Source organism: Cibotium barometz, chromosome 57 (assembly GCF_041138505.1).
Source record: "Cibotium barometz isolate CiBa-2024 chromosome 57, ASM4113850v1, whole genome shotgun sequence".
In the NCBI taxonomy this organism is placed as follows: domain Eukaryota; kingdom Viridiplantae; phylum Streptophyta; class Polypodiopsida; order Cyatheales; family Cibotiaceae; genus Cibotium; species Cibotium barometz.
In genome coordinates this window covers 1,411,550-1,430,018 of record NC_141102.1, presented here as the reverse complement: position 1 = coordinate 1,430,018, position 18,469 = coordinate 1,411,550, and the positions used below count along the sequence as shown (strand labels likewise).

The following is an 18,469-nucleotide window of genomic DNA, read 5'->3' as shown; positions in this document are numbered from 1 at the left end:
AACCCTTGGTCATGCCACCAAGCCCATGTGTTGGTTACATCTGAGGAGATAGTTCCAAGTCTTGATGAGCCACCCAAGGTGCCAAGTGTTTCGCTATGCCCCACAGTTGCACCCTAGTCCCAAAGGAATCCCCATGGTCCTACAACACCCTCGTGCGCCTTGCCACAATATCAATTCACCATCTCAAAGGCCAAAGTTCGGATGAGCACACCAACCAAGCCGACTACGATGGCGTCCAAGCTTTCATCATGGATGAGCAAGAGACTCTCCACCCCTGCCAAGGGTGTGCGCGGCAAAGCATCAAACCCTAACTCACATGTACATATGTAAGTGCATAGTTACTAGCTTTACTTGGAATGCTAAAAAACTCAAAAACCCAAAAACATATCAGCAGCCAAAGGATATATAATGCTTTGCAGCCTAAGAAGGACACCAAGAAGCTTCTTGGTGGATTCCAATCCTGCCACTGCTGGGTGGCGGCGCTTCACACTTTTTTATTGAGAGAGACTTTGGATTGGCATTGGCCAATGTGCCATATACCTATGTATATGGTCAGAAAAGGAGGAGGGGATTACCACATTCCTAAAAATCTATATAAACCAATATCTAGCTTCATTTTGAGTAGAGAGCGTGTAGAGAAGAAGATTAGAGAGAGCTTCACTCCAAGAGGCTGAGAGAGAGAGAGAGAGAGAGAGAGCGTGTAGAGGAGAGAAGTGTCAAGAAATGTCAAAAAACAACTTTAAAAAACACGCATATGCATACATATTTGCACACACCTCGCATTCACATGTACATGCACACCTTCCTTTTACATGTGCACCTACCCCTTTACATTTGCACACGTGCATGCACTCCACACACTTATTTGCTCTTGCATCATGTGTCTACACATTCACGCTCACAAATTCACATCCTAGGTGCACACATACTCCCGTGTGCACACTCCCTTTCTTCACTTTGCCAATCAAATCTCTACTTTGGATAGTTGTGCTCAAATCACTTTCTATATATAGTGACTGTGCTAATGTGGCACTTGAGTCGAATTGGTGATCTTAAAATTTCAATCACGTGATTGACAATCTAAAGTCTGATCATGAAACAATTTGAGGGATCTTCCAATTTGTAAAGTTGAATCGTCGATGATTCGAATGTAATGATAAGAGGGTGGAATCGATGGTACTAAATCACGATTTGAGAAGTAGAATCGACGATCAAAGATGAGAGATCGATTAGTTCGAATCATAATTTGAGAAGTAGAATTGATGATCAAAGATGTGAGATCGGTGAGGTCGAATCACAATTTGAGAAGTAGAATTGAGGATCAAAGATGTCAGACCGGTGAGGTTGAATCACAATTTGAGAAGTAAAATCCACGGTCAAAGATGTGAGATCGGTGAGTTTGAATCACGATTTGAAAAGTATAACTCTTGCCTCCAGCACCTACCTACATCGTGTGTCTCACCAGTTGGCTTGGTCCCATCCTGCCATGGCCCAAGCCATTGCGAGAATGGTGGTGGAGGCCGCCATGCCTACCTTCTCTACTCCATATAGTTCAGTTCTATGCTACTTAGAGCAGACCCCTCTCTCTCTCTCTCTTCCACCATAGCTAGTAAGCTTGGAGGTCCTGCAGGAGGTGAAGCAAGGCAGAGGCATAGTTTGAGCTCGACATATGCATAGTCCTGCTCCCTCCAGCCTGCCATGCCTGCCTTCTCTACTCCATATAGTTCAGTTCTATGCTACTTAGAGCAGATCCCTCTCTCTCTCTCTCTCTCTCTCTCTCTCTCTCTCTCTCTCTCTCTCTCTCTCTCTCTCTCTCTCTCTCTCTCTCTCTCTCTCTCTCTCTCTCTCTCTCTTCCACCATAGCTAGTAAGCTTGGAGGTCCTGCAGGAGGTGAAGCAAGGGCAGAGGCATAGTTTGAGCTCGACATGTGCATAGTCCTGCTCCCTCCAGCCTATATTGAAGAAATGGAGCTTTCTGTGCAGAAGTGAGCCTAGGATCTTGAGTTTAAGGTGAACAAAATATCACACGCTAACTTTGGCCACATGGAAGTTGAACTTGTTGAGGTTAAAATGCCTCTCTCATGTCTTGTTATGTTGAGTTTGGTACCTCTTAGCCTTTGAAAAGGGAGCTTGTATCACTGGATCTCTGCACATGACCTTTTAGACATTGCTATTCTGATTGAAGTCCTTACCTCCTTTGGTGCTAAAGTTCCCTTGTGGTCCTGCAACATCTTCTCTACCCAGGACCTTGATACAGCTGCCATTTCTCATGATAGTGCCTCTGTCTTTGCCTGGGAGGGAGAAACCCTAAGGAATATTAGTGGTGCACTAAGAGAGCCCTTGATTGGGGCCCATGTGAGGCCTAGATGTGCTTGTTAATAATGGTGGTGAGGCCACTCTCCTCATCCATGAGGTGGTCATGCCGCTTTGCTCATCCACCATGAGGGTCCGAAGCTGCTAAGGTTGGTACCCTCCCATATCTTGCTTCACCTGACAACCCGAAGTGTCAAATTGTTCTTTCCATCATCTTGGAGGGCATCAAGCAAGATCATAAGAAGTATCCCAAGGTCACTATTACTAATAACAAGAACATTATCATGGTAAGCCACATGAAGAAGATGAAAATCAATGCCATTATCTGCTGAATATTGGCCACTTTGCCAATGAGATTGACTTGCATGAAATGGAGATTGGCCACTTTGCCAATGAGATTGACTTGCATGAAATGGAGACCTTTCCTCGCGTAAAGCCTTAGAATGACCAGGTGTTCCCCAAACCTAAGAATCATTGTCTTAGCCAAGGGAAAGTTTATACACTTGGGTTATACCACTAGACACCTTGTTTTATGATGTCTTGTTGTTTACCAGTCAACCAGTTGGAGTTGTAGAAAGAAAGAAAGTCTTGCAAGTATACCAAACAACTATATGTTCTTCCCAAGCATTTGGGATGTAAACCCCTTGTTTTATGATGTCTTGTTGTTTACCAGTCAGCCAGTTGGAGTTGTAAAAAGAAATAAAGTCTTGCAAGTATAACAAACAACTATATGTTCTTCCCAAGCATTTGGGATGTAACACGAGACATCGGCGGGGCTAACCACCACCTCTCCAACAACAAAACCCTCGACCATTCACCATCAAGACATGTGCTCACCAAAACCTTTGTAGACATACCCATACTAGCCAAATGAGTTCTTCAACAAGACCACATGCCATCCGCCATTCGGTAGGAAGCAACCAACCAAAAGGAACCGTCATCCGGCAACCCGACAAGTGACGAACAAGACAGCATTGACGTCCACATTCTTCTCGACAAACCAATAAGTGCAGCTAAAACACTTCCTACCCTCCTTTTGCTCCTCACTTTAGCTCCCCACTGAGTTGCTGGAGTAGTCTCCCCACGGAGGGTAGAGCTAGTACAACTGGAACTGTTTGTAGGCAAGTATATCACCCGCCTAGCCCAATTACCAAACCACCTGAAAACCTTAAAGAAAATCCCATAAAGACCAAACCCAAATCTGCTTCCACTGAAAACCAAGCCCTGGCAAGTTTCTGGTGTGCACTTAGAAACTTAGACCCGATTAGTCCTTTGTACCCAATTGTCTAAACTACACCTTATCAAGGCACTCTTACATTAGATCCCCTTCTTGCATATAGCCTCCATGCCCCATGCCCACACTTTGCATGTTTGCTTTCAGCCCAATTTTCTTTATTCATCCTCTTCATTATGTCTTGTTCTTGCTTGGTCCAACCCTCTTTCCATCCATGCATGCATCAGAATTCCAACACCTACATACTCACAAGGGCTACTAGCCTTCCAAATATGCCCAATGGCATGCTTGGCCTTTGTGAAGATGCCACCAAAGAATTCTCCCTCTTGCCCAATCAAATGGGCCTCCCAATCATGGTCTATGGAGCCGTCGGATCTATGCAACCATGTGGAGTTCTTCACACGATGCAGTGCTTCAATTAACCATGTTCACAATCTTCCTCCAGGGCACAAAACTAGCCTACATCTGTGCTAACCAAGTGAGGTGAAGATGCCCAAAAGGTCAAAGCAATACTACATCCCAAAGGTCTGGCAATGATTGGTGTTCCGCAATTCCACCCCCAACCTTACTGCTATAGATTCCTTGTTATGCTTCCATTCTTCCCACCAACATTGACATGCTAGCAAACGGGCCAAATAACCACTACCACTTCAAAATGAGGCTCAAAATGAACTCGAATCCATTTAGGTATGTGTGGCAAGCCATTCATCGTTCGTGGGTTACCAATGTTCATGCCATATTGGGTGTCCTAAATTCTTTCATTTGCATGGACAACCTAAAAGAAAGTAGTGTGTTGGAGATTTCACTGGATGAAGCTTCTACACAGGCCCACTTTTTACCCAATGCCCATGCACATCACCAGTATCCGCAGGCTCTGTGTTTTGCTTCGATTCTTTCCACCGACATTGCCATGCTTCTAGCAAGTGGGCTAAAAAGCCACTACAAATAGCCACCACCACTTTAAAATGAGGCTCAAAAAGTTCTTGGATCCATTCCACCATATCCGGCAAGCCACATCGTTTGTAGCTTACCGATGTTTGTGCTAGATTGGGTATCCTAAATTCATTGATTTGAATCATGCACAATCCCAAAGAAATCAGTGTGTTAGAGTTTTCACGTGATGAAGCTTCTACACGGGCCTACCTTTTGCCTAATGTCCATGCATGTCAGTAATATCCATGGGCTCTACATGTAACCATTCTTTCACGAATCTGCATTGAGCCTCATCACTGCTAACAATAGCTTTCCAGGTACATTTTTGGATGGGGGACCATGCCAGGCACAAGCCTAGCTCATGGTATGACCCGTCGCCCAGGACTTTCCTACCATCACCATAGGACCCTTCCGTGCCTCGTCTTCGACCACCCCACCCATTCAATCCACCCTGCCTCTCGCCCGCATGCTCAACAATGCTAAGTTGATCGAGCCACAAGGTTGCTGCATAACTCCCTTATAGCTATGGCCATCACCATCGTGTATAAATATACTACCATGTCTCTAACTTGACTTATTAAGGAAAGGGATGCCAAGTAAATGTCAAAGAAAGCAGTAAAAGGGTCAAAGAAAGTAGTGTTGGATCCGTCATGTTGGAGAAGTGCACCCACATGGACACACCTTCTGCCTACCCATTGCCTATGTAGGTCACCTACACATTTCACTATGGGCATCACCATTTTTTCACTTCTCACATCTCACGCCATGTACAAACACATACACTTGCCAACTAACCTCGTCAACACTAACCCTCCAGGTATATCTTTGGATGGGGGACCATGCAAGGGCAAGCCTAGCCCATGGTACGACCATCGCCTAGAGAACCCTCGACCTTCCTAGAGCTTCCATGCCTATATCCTCTGCTTCCACTCTATTTCACCACCAACAAAACCTCATGCCCTAACCGATATATTCATCCAACAAAAACCCAATCTCTAGGCATCATGCTATGAGATCTGGACGTCATACCCTATCGTGCGAAGCTCTCAGACTCCATCTACTCATGCCAATCATTCCATGGAGTCTTAGCTTTCATTCCTGCCACTCAGGTATGGATCACTTCTACCCGGTACCTCATGTTGAAGGGTCCACACTTTCACAACCAACAGAAGCCCAACACGAAGAACCTCTACATTACCTATCACTTTCCATGCCACCTTTGCACATTATGGCTACCTAAAGCTTCTCATAACCTTGCCTTACATATGGATATGGGTCCATCCTGAACTATACCACTTAACCTTGGCCACCAATCAACTCCATGGCGGCATACGTCTTAGACCATCCACACCATTCACTTAACTTCAATTGCCAACTCCATGGCATATATGCTAGACCATCCACACCATCCAACTTCTCAAGAGCAACTTCACCATCAACTTGGGTGCTAAGAGGACACGCCGTTAGGAAGGGGGTTATGTTAACCACTTCGTAGGTTAACATGGTTTTTCCCACTCAACCTACTGTAAGGCGCTTTGCCATCTTACTCATATGAGAACATACACTTATCTGTTGTAAGACGGTTCTAGCACATATAAACCAACCTTACCATTTTTAGTGTACATAGTTTCTTAAGACTAGTAATAGAGACCGGACCATTTTTAAGTTTGGTTGGCCTAGCATGAAAACTAGTCACTTGTATATAAGTCATTTGATAGATGCATGCTAGATAGGTTTGATTATAGGTTTTATTCTTACATTACCTTTCTCTTCTTCCCCTGCCTTTTGTGAGAGAGAACCATCGTGAATTGCCTCCATCTAGGCATTGAGAGCTCTCCCTTCACCCCTTTGGCAAGGAGAATTTCATTGTGACAACGGAGTGAGGATGCAATGGATGAGCTAGCACACCCAACGAGAAGTTACAGATTATGGCTCTAAGGCAAGTCCTAATGCACATGCTTCGATAAGGCTAAGGCAAGCTGTTGACTTGAATAAAGCCTTAATTTCTAAGTGCAAAAGCTTGTTTGCTAAAGCAATCAGCTAGTTTGTCTGGGTTTCCTAGATCTTTAACATGTCATGCATAACGTCATGAGAGATGATTACACATATTTGTAATATTTTACATCTCTAATGGGTTTTACCCCCTTGACAAACTTATGTAAATATTAACTGTTTGTTTATGATAATTTCCCTTCTCCACTACTTAATGTCTTGGACTATGTAATAATAGTCAACATCTTTTGGCACATGATGTCTCGGGTAGGTATTGAAAAGAAATGTGGAAAGGTATCTTCATCTAGTCCAATAGCATATATAAAAGCTTGAGGTGTTGGTAGAGTGTTGAGATGAGTGCTAAGAGAATGTCATTCTCTTATATAATTATTTTGCATAGTTGTGCCAATACTGCCCGAGTCAAAGCTAATGACCCAGGGCCAAATGGTTGGCTAGAAACAACTAGACTTTGCATGAGAAGTGTGTCAGCAAGAAGGGATTCAGAGAAACTAGAGGCTTTCAGTGAGATGCTCTACCAAACACTAGATTCAAGGTCTAAAGCTTGCCAAAAAAGCATAAGAAGCACAAGCCAATAGAAAATAAACCAACCTAAGAACATTGGAGTGGATCTAATCAGCAAAACATGGCGCTGGGGGATACCTACCTATAAATAGTGTTCTCACCACTTTGCTAGACTTGTGTGCAAAATAATTTGTGATCATACCTTTGTAAGAAAGCAAGATTTGGTGCAAACCATGTTGTTTTTAATACATCAGCGTAATATAAAATAAAGCATATACCTTTTTAAGCAAGCAAGCTTTGGTGCAAGCTATACCATTTGTAATCCCCATCAGCATAATAAAATATAAACCATTCTCACAATAATGTCTTCTTTACTTATAAAAATTGTAATATTTGTTGTGTCTTGAACAAGAATTTGTTTGAGCAAGCAAGCAAGAGTGAGCAGGAGAACCGAGAGCAAGCTTGTCTAGTGTAGGCTTGGCAACCTAGATGATGACCCCAAGTCACCTAGCAATCTTGAACTCGTCCCTATCTCTCATCAAGAACATCGGCCTGAAAGTAGGAATGTGGACAACACATCAACTTTGTTAAGCCTTGACTCTTGTAAGGCAAAGTTGTGAGTGACAAATTCGAAATATCACGAGTGTATTCACATGTTAGTTACCACATACGGCAACTAGGAGAGCTCCCACATAGAATAGCTGCTTGCTGGGAGAGCTCCACATGGCAAATCCTAAATAAGATAAAGAAGAAGAAAAAGACTATAACTCTCTTTCTTAAACTCCGTCTAACTCTCTCTCTCTCTCTAACTCTCTTAGTCTCCTTTTTTAATTCTCTAAATGTGTAGAAGAAGGAGGAGGAGGAGATACCATGTGGTAGATCCCAAATACGATATAAAGGAAGAAGATGACTCTAGCTCTCTCTATCTAACTCTATGTAACTCTTTCTCTAAGAATATATAAGTCTCTCTCTATCTAACTCTATGTAACTCTTTCTCTAAGAATATATAAGTCTCTCTTAGTTTATTGTACTTTTTAGTCTCATTTAGTTGTTCTCTTTGATGATGAGACACCAACTTCAGATGTACTCTCAATTTTGGTCTCATAGGCCACTATGGCCTCTTAGAGACGTTAATATATCATTTCATCTCTCTCTCTCTCTCTCTCTCTCTCTCTCTCTCTCTCTCTCTCTAACTATGCAGAAGAACAAGAAGGGGGAGCTTCCACATAGGGCAGTTGGTATATCTCTCTTACTATTAAGATATAACTGAGAAGGTTATTGAATCTTATGGTGCTCATCTTAAACAAAGAAAATGTGTAGATTTCCTAGGGCTTTAGAAGAATAAAAAACTTATTAAATTTGGGGTCAATCTAGGAAATTTTTGTAAAGCCTAGATGTGCATAAATTTTTATTAGAATCAATCTCATGTGCAAAATTCTAGGGAACTTCCCATGTGCACGTGTACATATACACCCCTCTAACTTTATGAGGAAAAATATCATTATTCACAAAAATAATGAATTGTGAAAATTAAAGAAACTAAGAAAATAAATATTCCCATGAGAAATTAAATTGAGGTCTACCCTTAGGTGTGAGAAGGAAAAATATTTATATTAGTGTGGGAAACCATAGCCTTGGAAGTTTTCTGAATGTTTAATTAAAGTGGCTGAGGTTTGAAGGGCAAAAGTTAAAACACCATGGTTCGGAGGTAATGGTTTTTAGCATGTGGTTTTGGGTTAATGGTTTAAAAAAAACTAGAGTCATGCTCACTCTATTAGTTAATTTAGGAAGTAATAGTGCATGATTGGCTAAAGTGAAGATAAGCTCACTAAGCTCACTATTAACTCATGTTGCATGTCTATGCAACATAGGTGAAGTCAAGTGATCTAGATGTGAAGTGGGGCTGTCCAGCCATTAAAAATCAAGTCACCCCATGCCTCCATGAAGCTCACAATTTTTTTTCATGAGAGAAGAGAGTACATTCTACATAGAATTCAATACAAGAGCTACCATTTAAAAGGCTAGGTGCATAGGGTAGGTACTAGACTTATTATAGTCATTATTTGGAGTACATTTTGGAGTGTTGTGCTACCTTGGGACCCTTCAACAAAACTTTGGAGTTGAGGCTTGCTTAAAGGCCTTCTCTTCATCACATCAAATACACAATACACCCTCTAATCATTCTTACAAATGTATAAAATGACCTTTCCTTGTAAATTATGCAAATTCTTCTTTATGTTCCCATTCTTGTTAATTGAAATAAGAATTGGGAAATATTTCACATAATTAAATTCTTGCACAATCCCTAAGATAGAGAATCCTTATGTGAATAATTAACACATAAAGCCTTAGGTTGAAAAACTAATTACAACCCTTGGCCGTGACCATAGGAATTATATTCTTTTACACCTAAATATAAATTAAGAGGTGGATTGAATTACTTGACCCTATTCTAGCATTAATTTAATTAGAGTTTAATTAGTCTCTCTCTCTCTCTCTCTCTCTCTCTCTCTCTCTCTCTCTCTCTCTCTCTCTCTCTCTCTCTCTCTCTCTCTCTCTCTCTCTCTCTCATAAGAAGAAGAGAGAGCTCCCAAAAGGGGTAGCTTCTCATCCAAGCAACTTCACCATCGACTTGGGCGATGCAAGGACACGGTCACCATTAGGAAGGGAGGTATGTTAACCACTTCATAGGTTAACACGGTTTCACCCATTTGACCATCGTAAGGCCTACTGTAAGAAGGTGCTTTACCAGCTTACCTGCTCGAATGGACACTTATCTTTTGTAAAACAACACTAGAATATATAAAACACCCTTACCTTGAGCTTCACGTCAAATAGGGAAACTTGTCTAAGACTATAATAGAGACGAGCCTATTTTTTAGTTTAGCTGGCCTAGTGTGAAAACTAGTCGCTTGTATATAATTCATTTTTGACACTAAGCAATGGACAATCATTCCCTTGTAATAGAATACTTGTGAGCTCCCCTTCTTCTCTATTCTTTCTTATATATACATTATTGAATCTTGCTTGCTTGATGGATGCAACTAAATAGGTTTGTTTGTAGGTTTCCCTCTTACATTGGCTTCCTCTTCTTCCCCTACCTTTTGTGAAAAAGAACCACCATGAAGAAAAAGCTCTATTTACCTCCATATAGGCAAAGAGAGCTCTTTCTTTACTCCTTTAGCATGGAACAATCTGGTGTAACAATGGAGTGAGGACGTGATGGATGAGTAGTGCACCCACATCAGAGAGTTGTATTATTACGACTCAAAGGCAAGACCCAAGACAAGGCCAAGGTAAGATCTTGACTTGAAGATGTATTGGATGTCAACTCTCCCTTCAGCTAAACATTTTGTTAGTCTATAATCAAATAAATCATGCTCACCATGGATTTGTCCTTGGAGTCTTCTTCCAAGTTCTTAAATATGATTTTGAGTACTTTTGACACTACCAAATGTTGAACTTGTAAACCATTATATTTCACCTTAGGAGGAACGATGTTAAAGGGGTCAATAGTTTCCATTTTAGAATCGGAGATACATCTCTTGTTTGTGGTACTACAAAAAAGATGAGAGGGCCTTTGTGGATCCTACTCATAACCTATTTGGTAGTGTTGAGAGCAATGCAATGTGAAAGATAACAACTAATGTCCTTGATTGTCATGCTATCTACAAGTTTTTCCTCTTTTTGGACACTCCATTTTTTAGACATAGAGCTTTGCAAGATCTCTGATGATGTGTTGTTCAGATTGGAATAGGATCCTTTTCCATCACATTGTTGTTGTTAGGATTAAAATAGGATCCTCTTCCATCATATTGTTGGTTAAACAATTTGCTACTTTGTAATGTTGATTGAAGGAATAATTTCTTATTCATATGAAGCAAATTTGTGGCCTAAAAAATCTTTCTTTCACGCATTAGTAACACATGTAAAATTTGATGTGGGTGGCTTGAGAACTTTTTGCACAACATGTTTGTGATGCAGAACCTTTGGGAGCAAACACAATCACAAAGGCTAATCTTAATGGATTGACATTGACTTACCTTGTCATCAAGTCAAAATCCAAAGGCTCAAACTTTTTAGGACCATTTATGTTACAAATGTCTTGTGAATTTGTTGAAAATTTTCAAGGTATTGAATCGGGTCACCAATTTTATTAAGTTTGATTATGAACTTAGAAACTTTCATAAGTTTTGGTGTAGTGTTAGTTTTTTAGTAAACCCCCTTCATAGTTGTTCTTCCATCTTGAGCATGTTTTTTTGTGTAGACCAATGAGGTGGTGAAGAATAGAATCTCTTAGCATTGTAGAGCCAAGGTATATGTGCGCTTGAGCCCTAAATAGACCATAAGGTACCTAAGGTGTGATCATTGGTTGGGTATGGACCAAAGTCAAGCTCGGGGTTGAGGCTATCATTGAATATAATGTTGAGAAAACCTTAGGTGGTGTATTAGATGCATGTGGCATTGGTTTGATTTGTTATCCTAGTCCAATATCCAAATCTAAATATGGTAGTTTGTTGGGGCGAACAGTAAAGTATTGAGCATGGTAAAACAAGCCAATCTTAAAGGATGCATGAAATTATTGCTCCAAATCAATTTGCATCAATGCATGCACACGAATGTCCATAACTCTTGGCTAGATGCACGAAGCTCAAATTTAAGGTTATTGGACTCAATTCTATGGTTTTTAGAGGATTTTGGGTATATATGTGGACATTCCATAGATCACTTTTGAGGTTCTCGATTGTTTTAAAACTCATTAATGCTTCAAGCATTGAAAGGAATAAAATATGAGGTTAAAAAAAGAATTAATTCTTACTTGTCAAGATTGCTTAGCAAAAGCTCGTGCAAATGTGGATAAAGACTTAAGGATATTTGCATTCTATATATATTTTATACTTATTTATTATAAAAATTTATATTTTTTGGATTATATATTTTTTTATCTAAATTTTCTTCTCTCAAAACACACACCTGCACTCCTCTCTCTCTCTCTCTCTCTCTACTTTACCCCCCTGAAGCTTTGACATAAGCTCAATTTCTATATGAAATTCGATCACTCCCAGTTCAGAATTTGGGTTGCCCCTCTTAACGGCAACAGTGGTTGCATATTCTAGCACTCACTTGTAGACCTTAACAAAACTCCCCACTGCCACCACAAAGCCTTCATCAAAATTGTGTGTCACCTCTAGAATTTTAGAGAAAGTGAAGTACTTGCAGTTGTTGGATGAGGTAGAGGAGATATAGCTGTTGTTGCCACTCTTGCAAGATATCGTACGAATGAGAGTTACCACTGTGAGTAATTCAAATTCTACCCCAACCTTCTAAAATTTCTAAATTTTTGTAACTCTTCTTGGGTACCAATAGTAATTCAAATTCTACCCCAACCTCCTCAATCTCCAAATTTTTACCACGTGGCAGCAGAAGGGGATGGGCGATCATCAGTGTGTTCGGGAAAAGATAGGTTCAACTTAGCCTAAAGCCGGCTCAAATTGGATACGAGTCGGCTCAAAAAAATTTGAGAAGGAAAAGCTTCCTTCTCGTTTTTTTTAGAAGGAATAGAGCCGATTCATTTTAAAAGGAGAAGGATTTTATTATATATAAATAATATAAATATATATAAATATTAGCTTAAGGCTTAAGCCTTAAGTGTGGGCGCCCGGCGGATACGTATACGGTATTACGAGCGTCGGAGTTCGGACTCGAGCATGTGCATTGTGTGGGCGGCTGGACACATATGAATGCAAGGATTTTAGGTAACTTGCCATTGGCCAAGGTATGATGCATCATACCTTGCCATTGGCCAACGTATGAGCATCATTATCTGCGCAGGCGGCAGGGCGTTGAGCCTTGAGGCCCGAGGGTTATGACATATGTATATGCTGCATGCAGACTTGCAGTTCCAACTTCCTCCCTGAGCCCTCAACTTTCAAAGAATACTATTTCAACTTTCAAGGCTCTTGAGTCTCCAGCAGCCGAACGGCGAAAACCATTTTGGTTTTCTGCTTGCACGCAGCACAACCGGGCCACCAGCCATCATAGCTCCAGCCTCTAGGATCCAGCCCGCCTCTGCTTAACTCTGCTGTTGCCACCACCGGCCATCGTAGCTCCAGCCCGCCGCCTCTGCTTAACTCTGCTGTTGCCTCGGCCATCGTAGCTCCAAGAGCCTCCAACCCGCCTCTGCTTAACTCTGCGAGTCTGCATGCAGTTCCTCCCTGAGCCCTCAACTTTCAAAGTTTACTGTTTCAAGGCTCATAGCATCGTAGCTCCAGCGGCCAGCCTCCAGCCCGAAAACCATTTTGGTTTTCTGCCTTGCACGTAGCACAATCGGGCCACTGGCCATCGTAGCTCCAGCCCGCCTCTCTGCTTAACTCTGCGAGTCTGCTGTTGCCTATTGTTGAAAATGGCCTGCACCACCATCTCCTTCCTGCTGAGGAATTCATTAACGTCTTTCTGTGGCATTTGTTCCGATGCATGCTTGTAAGAGAGAGAGAGAGAGAGAGAGAGAGAGAGAGAGAGAGAGAGAGAGAGAGAGAGAGAGAGAGAGAGAGAGAGAGAGAGAGAGAGAGAGAGAGAGAGAGAGAGAGAGAGAGGGGTACGATTTAGTGACGTTGTTAACTTGTTCTTTGTGTGTCTGAGAAGTGAAGTCCCTGCATTTGGGTTGCTCGGACAAGTGAGCATGCAAAAGAAAGTAAAGACTAGTAAGAGGCAAGGAAACCTTCTTCAATGGGTTCAAGGTAATCCTAAAGCTCCACGTAATAAAGAAAAAATTACTTTCGCATGTATGTCATCTCATATTGCAAAAAAAGTAGACCTCTCTACTCTATCTCCTGAGGAAAGGGTAGAGGAGGAAAGAAGACAAGGTCGACGAGATCTTTTCCAAGCAGAGTGGTTGGAAGACTTCAAGTGGTTTGAGTACAATAAGGAGGAGGTAAGGTTGTATTGTAAGTTTTGTAAAAAGTATTCACATCATCACAGTGCATATTCATTGAGTGGATCAATCAACTTCAAGGTAAGTAATCTCAAAGCTCATTGCACTACTGATTGCCATAGGCTTGCTATGCAAGCATGTTTTATGAAGGGAAAGGAAAGCATACAAAGTAGCATTAAAAAAGTGAAACACTTGAAAGATGAAGCTTTGTTGACACTATTTAAATCTGCATATTTCATGCTAAGAGAAATGAATCCTTTGCACTTTTTCCACACTTGATATCTCACATGCAAGATTGTGGTGTCCCATACACTACAAGCTTGTATAATGATGATAAAGCTTGTGCGTAAATGGTCTATTGTATTGCTAATTATTTGATGCATGATACTTTAAAGAAAGTTGCTAAGAGTCCATGGTTTGGGGTGCTTGTTGATGAATCCACCGATATTGCCACTCATTGCCATATGGTTATCTACTTTTCTTACATAGAATCTGAGTGCATACCAAAAGTCTCTTTCTATGGGATTGTGCGCGTGAGTGATGGAACTTCAAAAAGTTTGTTTGACACTTTGATTGCTGAACTCAAGAAGTGCAAGTTGGACCTATCCAAACTAATTGCTTTTGGATCTGATGGATGCTCCGCTATGACAGGTAAGGAAAATGGACTTTCAACTCTTCTAAAGAAAAATGTCAATCCTTTTCTTACATCAATACATTGTGTAGCACATAGAACTGCACTTCCTGTCTCTAATGTAGCTAAGAGTAATGACACTTGTAAAAGGATAGATAAACTTGTCAATAGTTTAGCTACTTTTTACAATGCGAGCTCTAAGCGCAAAGAAGCTCTACGTGATTTGCAAGAGGATTTGGCTTGTTCCATTTTGAAGTTACAACATACTTATGATATTCGATGGTTAAGTCGATATAATGCTTTGAAATCTGTTTGTAGATCATTTGATGCTATCTTGGCCGAGGTAATAGAGAAAAACTCTCATCTCTACAATGACATTGCGGAGTTTGAGTTTATTTATTGCTTATTTTTCTTGGCGGATATACTCAAAGGTTTGGCTTCCTTAAGTAAAATGTTTCAAAAAGATCATGTTGATGTAACCACAATCAATGGTCTAGTTGACAACGAGATTGATCGCATCAAACAATATTGCATGGAAGAACCACAACCCGACTGCAATGCTTTTACACATGGAGTAGGAGGCTTCGAAATTTTGCCAGAATATGGATCCGAAAAAGGTCACCTCTTTTCTCTTGTGAATCACTTCATGGTAATGTTTTCTTTGATGAGTCAATAAAACGCGATATTTTTGGTGAAGATTTAAAGAGAGCTTTAGAATTTCAAACCTCTTTTTCTTCTTGTATCATTGCCAACTTGCAAACAAGGTTTGAAGATAATTCCATACTCAGCAACATGAAGATCCTTGTTCCTGCACAACATCCACTCTTGGAGCGACCATTGAAAGCATATGGCATCGAAGAAGTTAGGAAGTTAGTGTCATTTTATGGTAAGGATCATGTACTAGGTATGTTTGAATTTAAAGCATTGGTTGATGGTGATGAGTTAAAAAAAGAGTTTAGAACTTTCAAAAATTAAGCTCCAAAAGACTTTGTCCGATATAGCCTAGTAGAAGTCGCTTCTTCAATAGCCAGCAATGCTTCATGGAGAGCGATATATCCCAATTTACTAACGCTATGTCAAGTTGCATTAGTTCAATGTTGTAGCATTGCAGTGTGCGAAAGAGGCTTTAGTGCGAGAACCATGATCAAGTCTCGCCTTCCAAATAGGCTTGAGACTAAAAGTCTTGAAGCTCTTATGAAGATTGCTATTGAAGGGCCAAAAAAATTGTGTGAGGAAGAGCTTCTAGAATGCATTGAGATTTGGAGTGCAAAGGCTCATCTCGACATCTTTTTAGTTCAGAAGGTATTTGTTCACTTATTGTTCAATAGTGATTTCTTTTATTGTTTTTTGAAACAATTATTATCCATGACTAACACTTTTATGAAGAGAGAAAAAGAGGAGTAGATAGACTACTCCTCTTTTTCCCAAGGGAGCATGGTGTAGCCATGTAAAATGGCGAAGGGGTTCAAATCCCCTACTCTCTCTTAGGTTGGAGATGAAATTTCTTTGTTTACGAGACATGCTTTTGGAGGTGATTACCTTGCATGCTACTTTTTAACTTTACTCATTTGATATGAAATTATCATGAATAGATATCTATTTGCTTGTTTATTACAGATATTTCGTGCAATTATAGAAGCATTCGATGTTCAAGATTTTAGAGGATTGGGTGGATGCTTTAAACTTATGTTGATTCCAAATGTGACTCAAGTTTAAAGGTATGATTCTTGAAACATTTACACCACTTAAAGCTATTTTTTTAAAGTTTCATGTTTTGGGTTTGTTATTGCTCTCAAGAGAAGCATTTTCCAACTACTAGTCTCCAATTAGTTTGGTTAGCAAAACTTGCTACTTGTTTTCTAGCAAAGTATAAATTTGTAGTATGTAAAACTTGTTCAAATTTATCCAAGAAGGTCTTTGGCAGGCTCGTGTAGATATGAAGAGGATATGAATTGCTCATTTTTTTCGAAACCGGTTCACTCATTAGAGAGGAGGATTTCAACATAGCTCAATTTATAAAATTTCCCGAACATTGGCGATCATCCTCATTTCAGTTCCCGCCAAAAGCGATCGCAGACGGCATAGCGGCTGGGTTATAGCTTCTCACAGGTTATGCATGGAGCGATTCGTCATTCGAGAATGTAGCGCTGCAGAAGCCCGCCCTCTAGCAAGTAGCAACGATGAGCGCAGGTAGAAACGCGACCCCGTCGTGTCGTTGAATGCATTCGTTTCCCAAGTTCTCGTACATGTGGTTCTGAGTGCGATTTCTGGAGCAGTTACACGTGGAGGCATGCTCTTGCTCAAGTGCGGGGGAGGATAGACTCTTCACACCAGCAAGCTCTTCTCCACACCATGCTGCGGTCCTTCTCGGAGGCATGTCGATTCATCATTGTGACAATGTTTAATAATTCTGGATGCAACCAGCTGATTTGTATGTTTTTCCATTTATTGCAGATAGGGAGATTCTCTCAAGTGGAGCCAACCATTCAACAACTGACAATGAAGTAAAACCCCCATCTACATGTAGCATTTGAAATATTCACATCATTTTGCTTAAATCCCCTTGTTTAAAGCCCTTCCCCATGCGCGTAGAAAGGGTTTAGGGTTGTTGTAGTAACAGGGTTGTGAACACCGCCTCTTTGGACCCTGCATTTTTATTTATAGCCAGTAGTCCATGAACTTGATTTTGATGCGGAGCCGACATGCTTGTCTTGCTGCAGGGCATGCCACTTTCCACTTCTGAGCAAGGCTTTAGTGCATTCCTAAATCATCCTACTCAATCTGAAAGGCGTTTTGTGCTCCCTTCACCTATACATAGGTCATTGTCTACAATTATGTCAATGAGTTAGTTTTGGTGATGTCTTTTAAGGAAAGGAATTAGTTTGAATGCCAAAACTTGACGCTTGAAATTTTTTTACTAGCGCATTAGTTTCCATTGCTTCATTACTTTCAAGGACATTACACCAAATCAGTTTCATTATGGAGATGCTAGTCTAACGGACTTTGATACATGCTTCATTACTTTCAAGGACATTACACCAAATCAGTTTCATTATGGAGATGCTAGTCTAAGGGACTTTGATACATGCTTTCAACTTCTGCCTGCGTTAGGTGTAGATTTGCCTCTTGATGGCATAATGCATGGTTCCAAGAGGAGAGTTTTCCTGCCTCGACAGTTCACTCACATGGACGGTGGACTGATGGATAATTACCCAAGTTCTAAATGATATAAGTGCCTTTTGTTGATAAGGGGCCATGGAGAGAGTGAAGGGCTGCTCCAAATCTTGCAGGGAATACCACACCCCAATGATCCATCTTCTTGAAGATCCTTGGTAGGTGGAGGGTTTGTGAACGAGTTTTTTTAGAGCAGCCATGGGATAGAAGGCCAGTCTTGAGAGAATCAGACTCAACCTGAACAACAGCAATCAACACAAATCACCAACGCTTCTACTGCAGCAGGTGTAGATGATGCAAGCTGTGATGGCCCCTCAGGTGCAGATGTTGAAGCAGTGTATTGAGAAAAAACATAGAGAAAGGAAGGCTGATTGGAAGGACTGCAAGGCCAAGAGGTTGAATGGAAGGACTATGAGGCAAGATGAGAGGCTGAACTGAAGGACTGTGAAGCCAAACAAGAGTCTGAAACGAAAGAATGCAAGGGTAAATTGGAGAGAGAAGTGAGGCCATCGAGGGTACTTTGGTTTATGAGTGATGGTGCATTTGCAGGATTTGGAGTGATATCATCCACACCCTCATGGCCACTTGGGCTAGAATCCAGGGATCTGCAAGGACTGCGGAGAGAAATGCGGCCAGCTTATGAGAGGGTGGGATTATGGCACCTTTTTCACTGCCACTCATATGGGACCTTGTTGGCAGCACAAGGCACCTGATTGGTTGAGCCCCCTTGTTTGGTTTGA

General features: G+C 41.1%; 2 protein-coding genes and 1 pseudogene across 4 annotated transcripts in view; all 3 read left to right on the top strand.

The window, feature by feature from the left end:
- The first annotated feature begins 1,486 nt into the window (after positions 1-1,486).
- LOC147606310 (adenosylhomocysteinase 2 pseudogene) lies at positions 1,487-2,644 on the top strand (annotated as a pseudogene).
- Positions 2,645-14,274: 11,630 nt separating this feature from the next.
- LOC147606309 (uncharacterized) lies at positions 14,275-16,271 on the top strand. Its single transcript, XM_086791825.1, has 3 exons — positions 14,275-15,172; positions 15,667-15,857; positions 16,173-16,271. The coding sequence occupies exons 1-3, from the start codon at positions 14,275-14,277 to the stop codon at positions 16,269-16,271; spliced, it is 1,188 nt and encodes a 395-aa protein (XP_086647951.1).
- Positions 16,272-16,472: 201 nt separating this feature from the next.
- The window catches only part of LOC147606308 (Transducin/WD40 repeat-like superfamily protein), an 88,072-nt gene continuing 86,075 nt past the window's right edge, over positions 16,473-18,469 (top strand). For all 3 annotated transcript variants that reach the window (XR_015264959.1, XM_086791903.1, XM_086791904.1), the window contains exons 1-3: positions 16,473-16,745; positions 16,832-16,928; positions 17,010-17,059. Coding sequence is in view for 2 of the 3 variants with exons in the window: in XM_086791903.1 (XP_086648029.1) it covers positions 16,672-16,745; positions 16,832-16,928; positions 17,010-17,059 (221 nt within the window). In the remaining variant the exon portion in view is untranslated. The remainder of the gene's footprint in view (positions 16,746-16,831; positions 16,929-17,009; positions 17,060-18,469) is intronic.

What these genes read in the sequence shown, in the direction of transcription:
- LOC147606309 (XM_086791825.1), top strand. Translation starts at nt 14,275, where the DNA reads ATGGTCTATTGTATTGCTAATTATTTGATGCATGATACTTTAAAGAAA. An exon ending in AGAATATGGATCCGAAAAAG is followed by an intron (nt 15,173 to 15,666) that starts GTCACCTCTTTT and finishes GTAGCATTGCAG; the next exon opens with TGTGCGAAAGAGGCTTTAGT. An exon ending in ACATCTTTTTAGTTCAGAAG is followed by an intron (nt 15,858 to 16,172) that starts GTATTTGTTCAC and finishes TGTTTATTACAG; the next exon opens with ATATTTCGTGCAATTATAGA.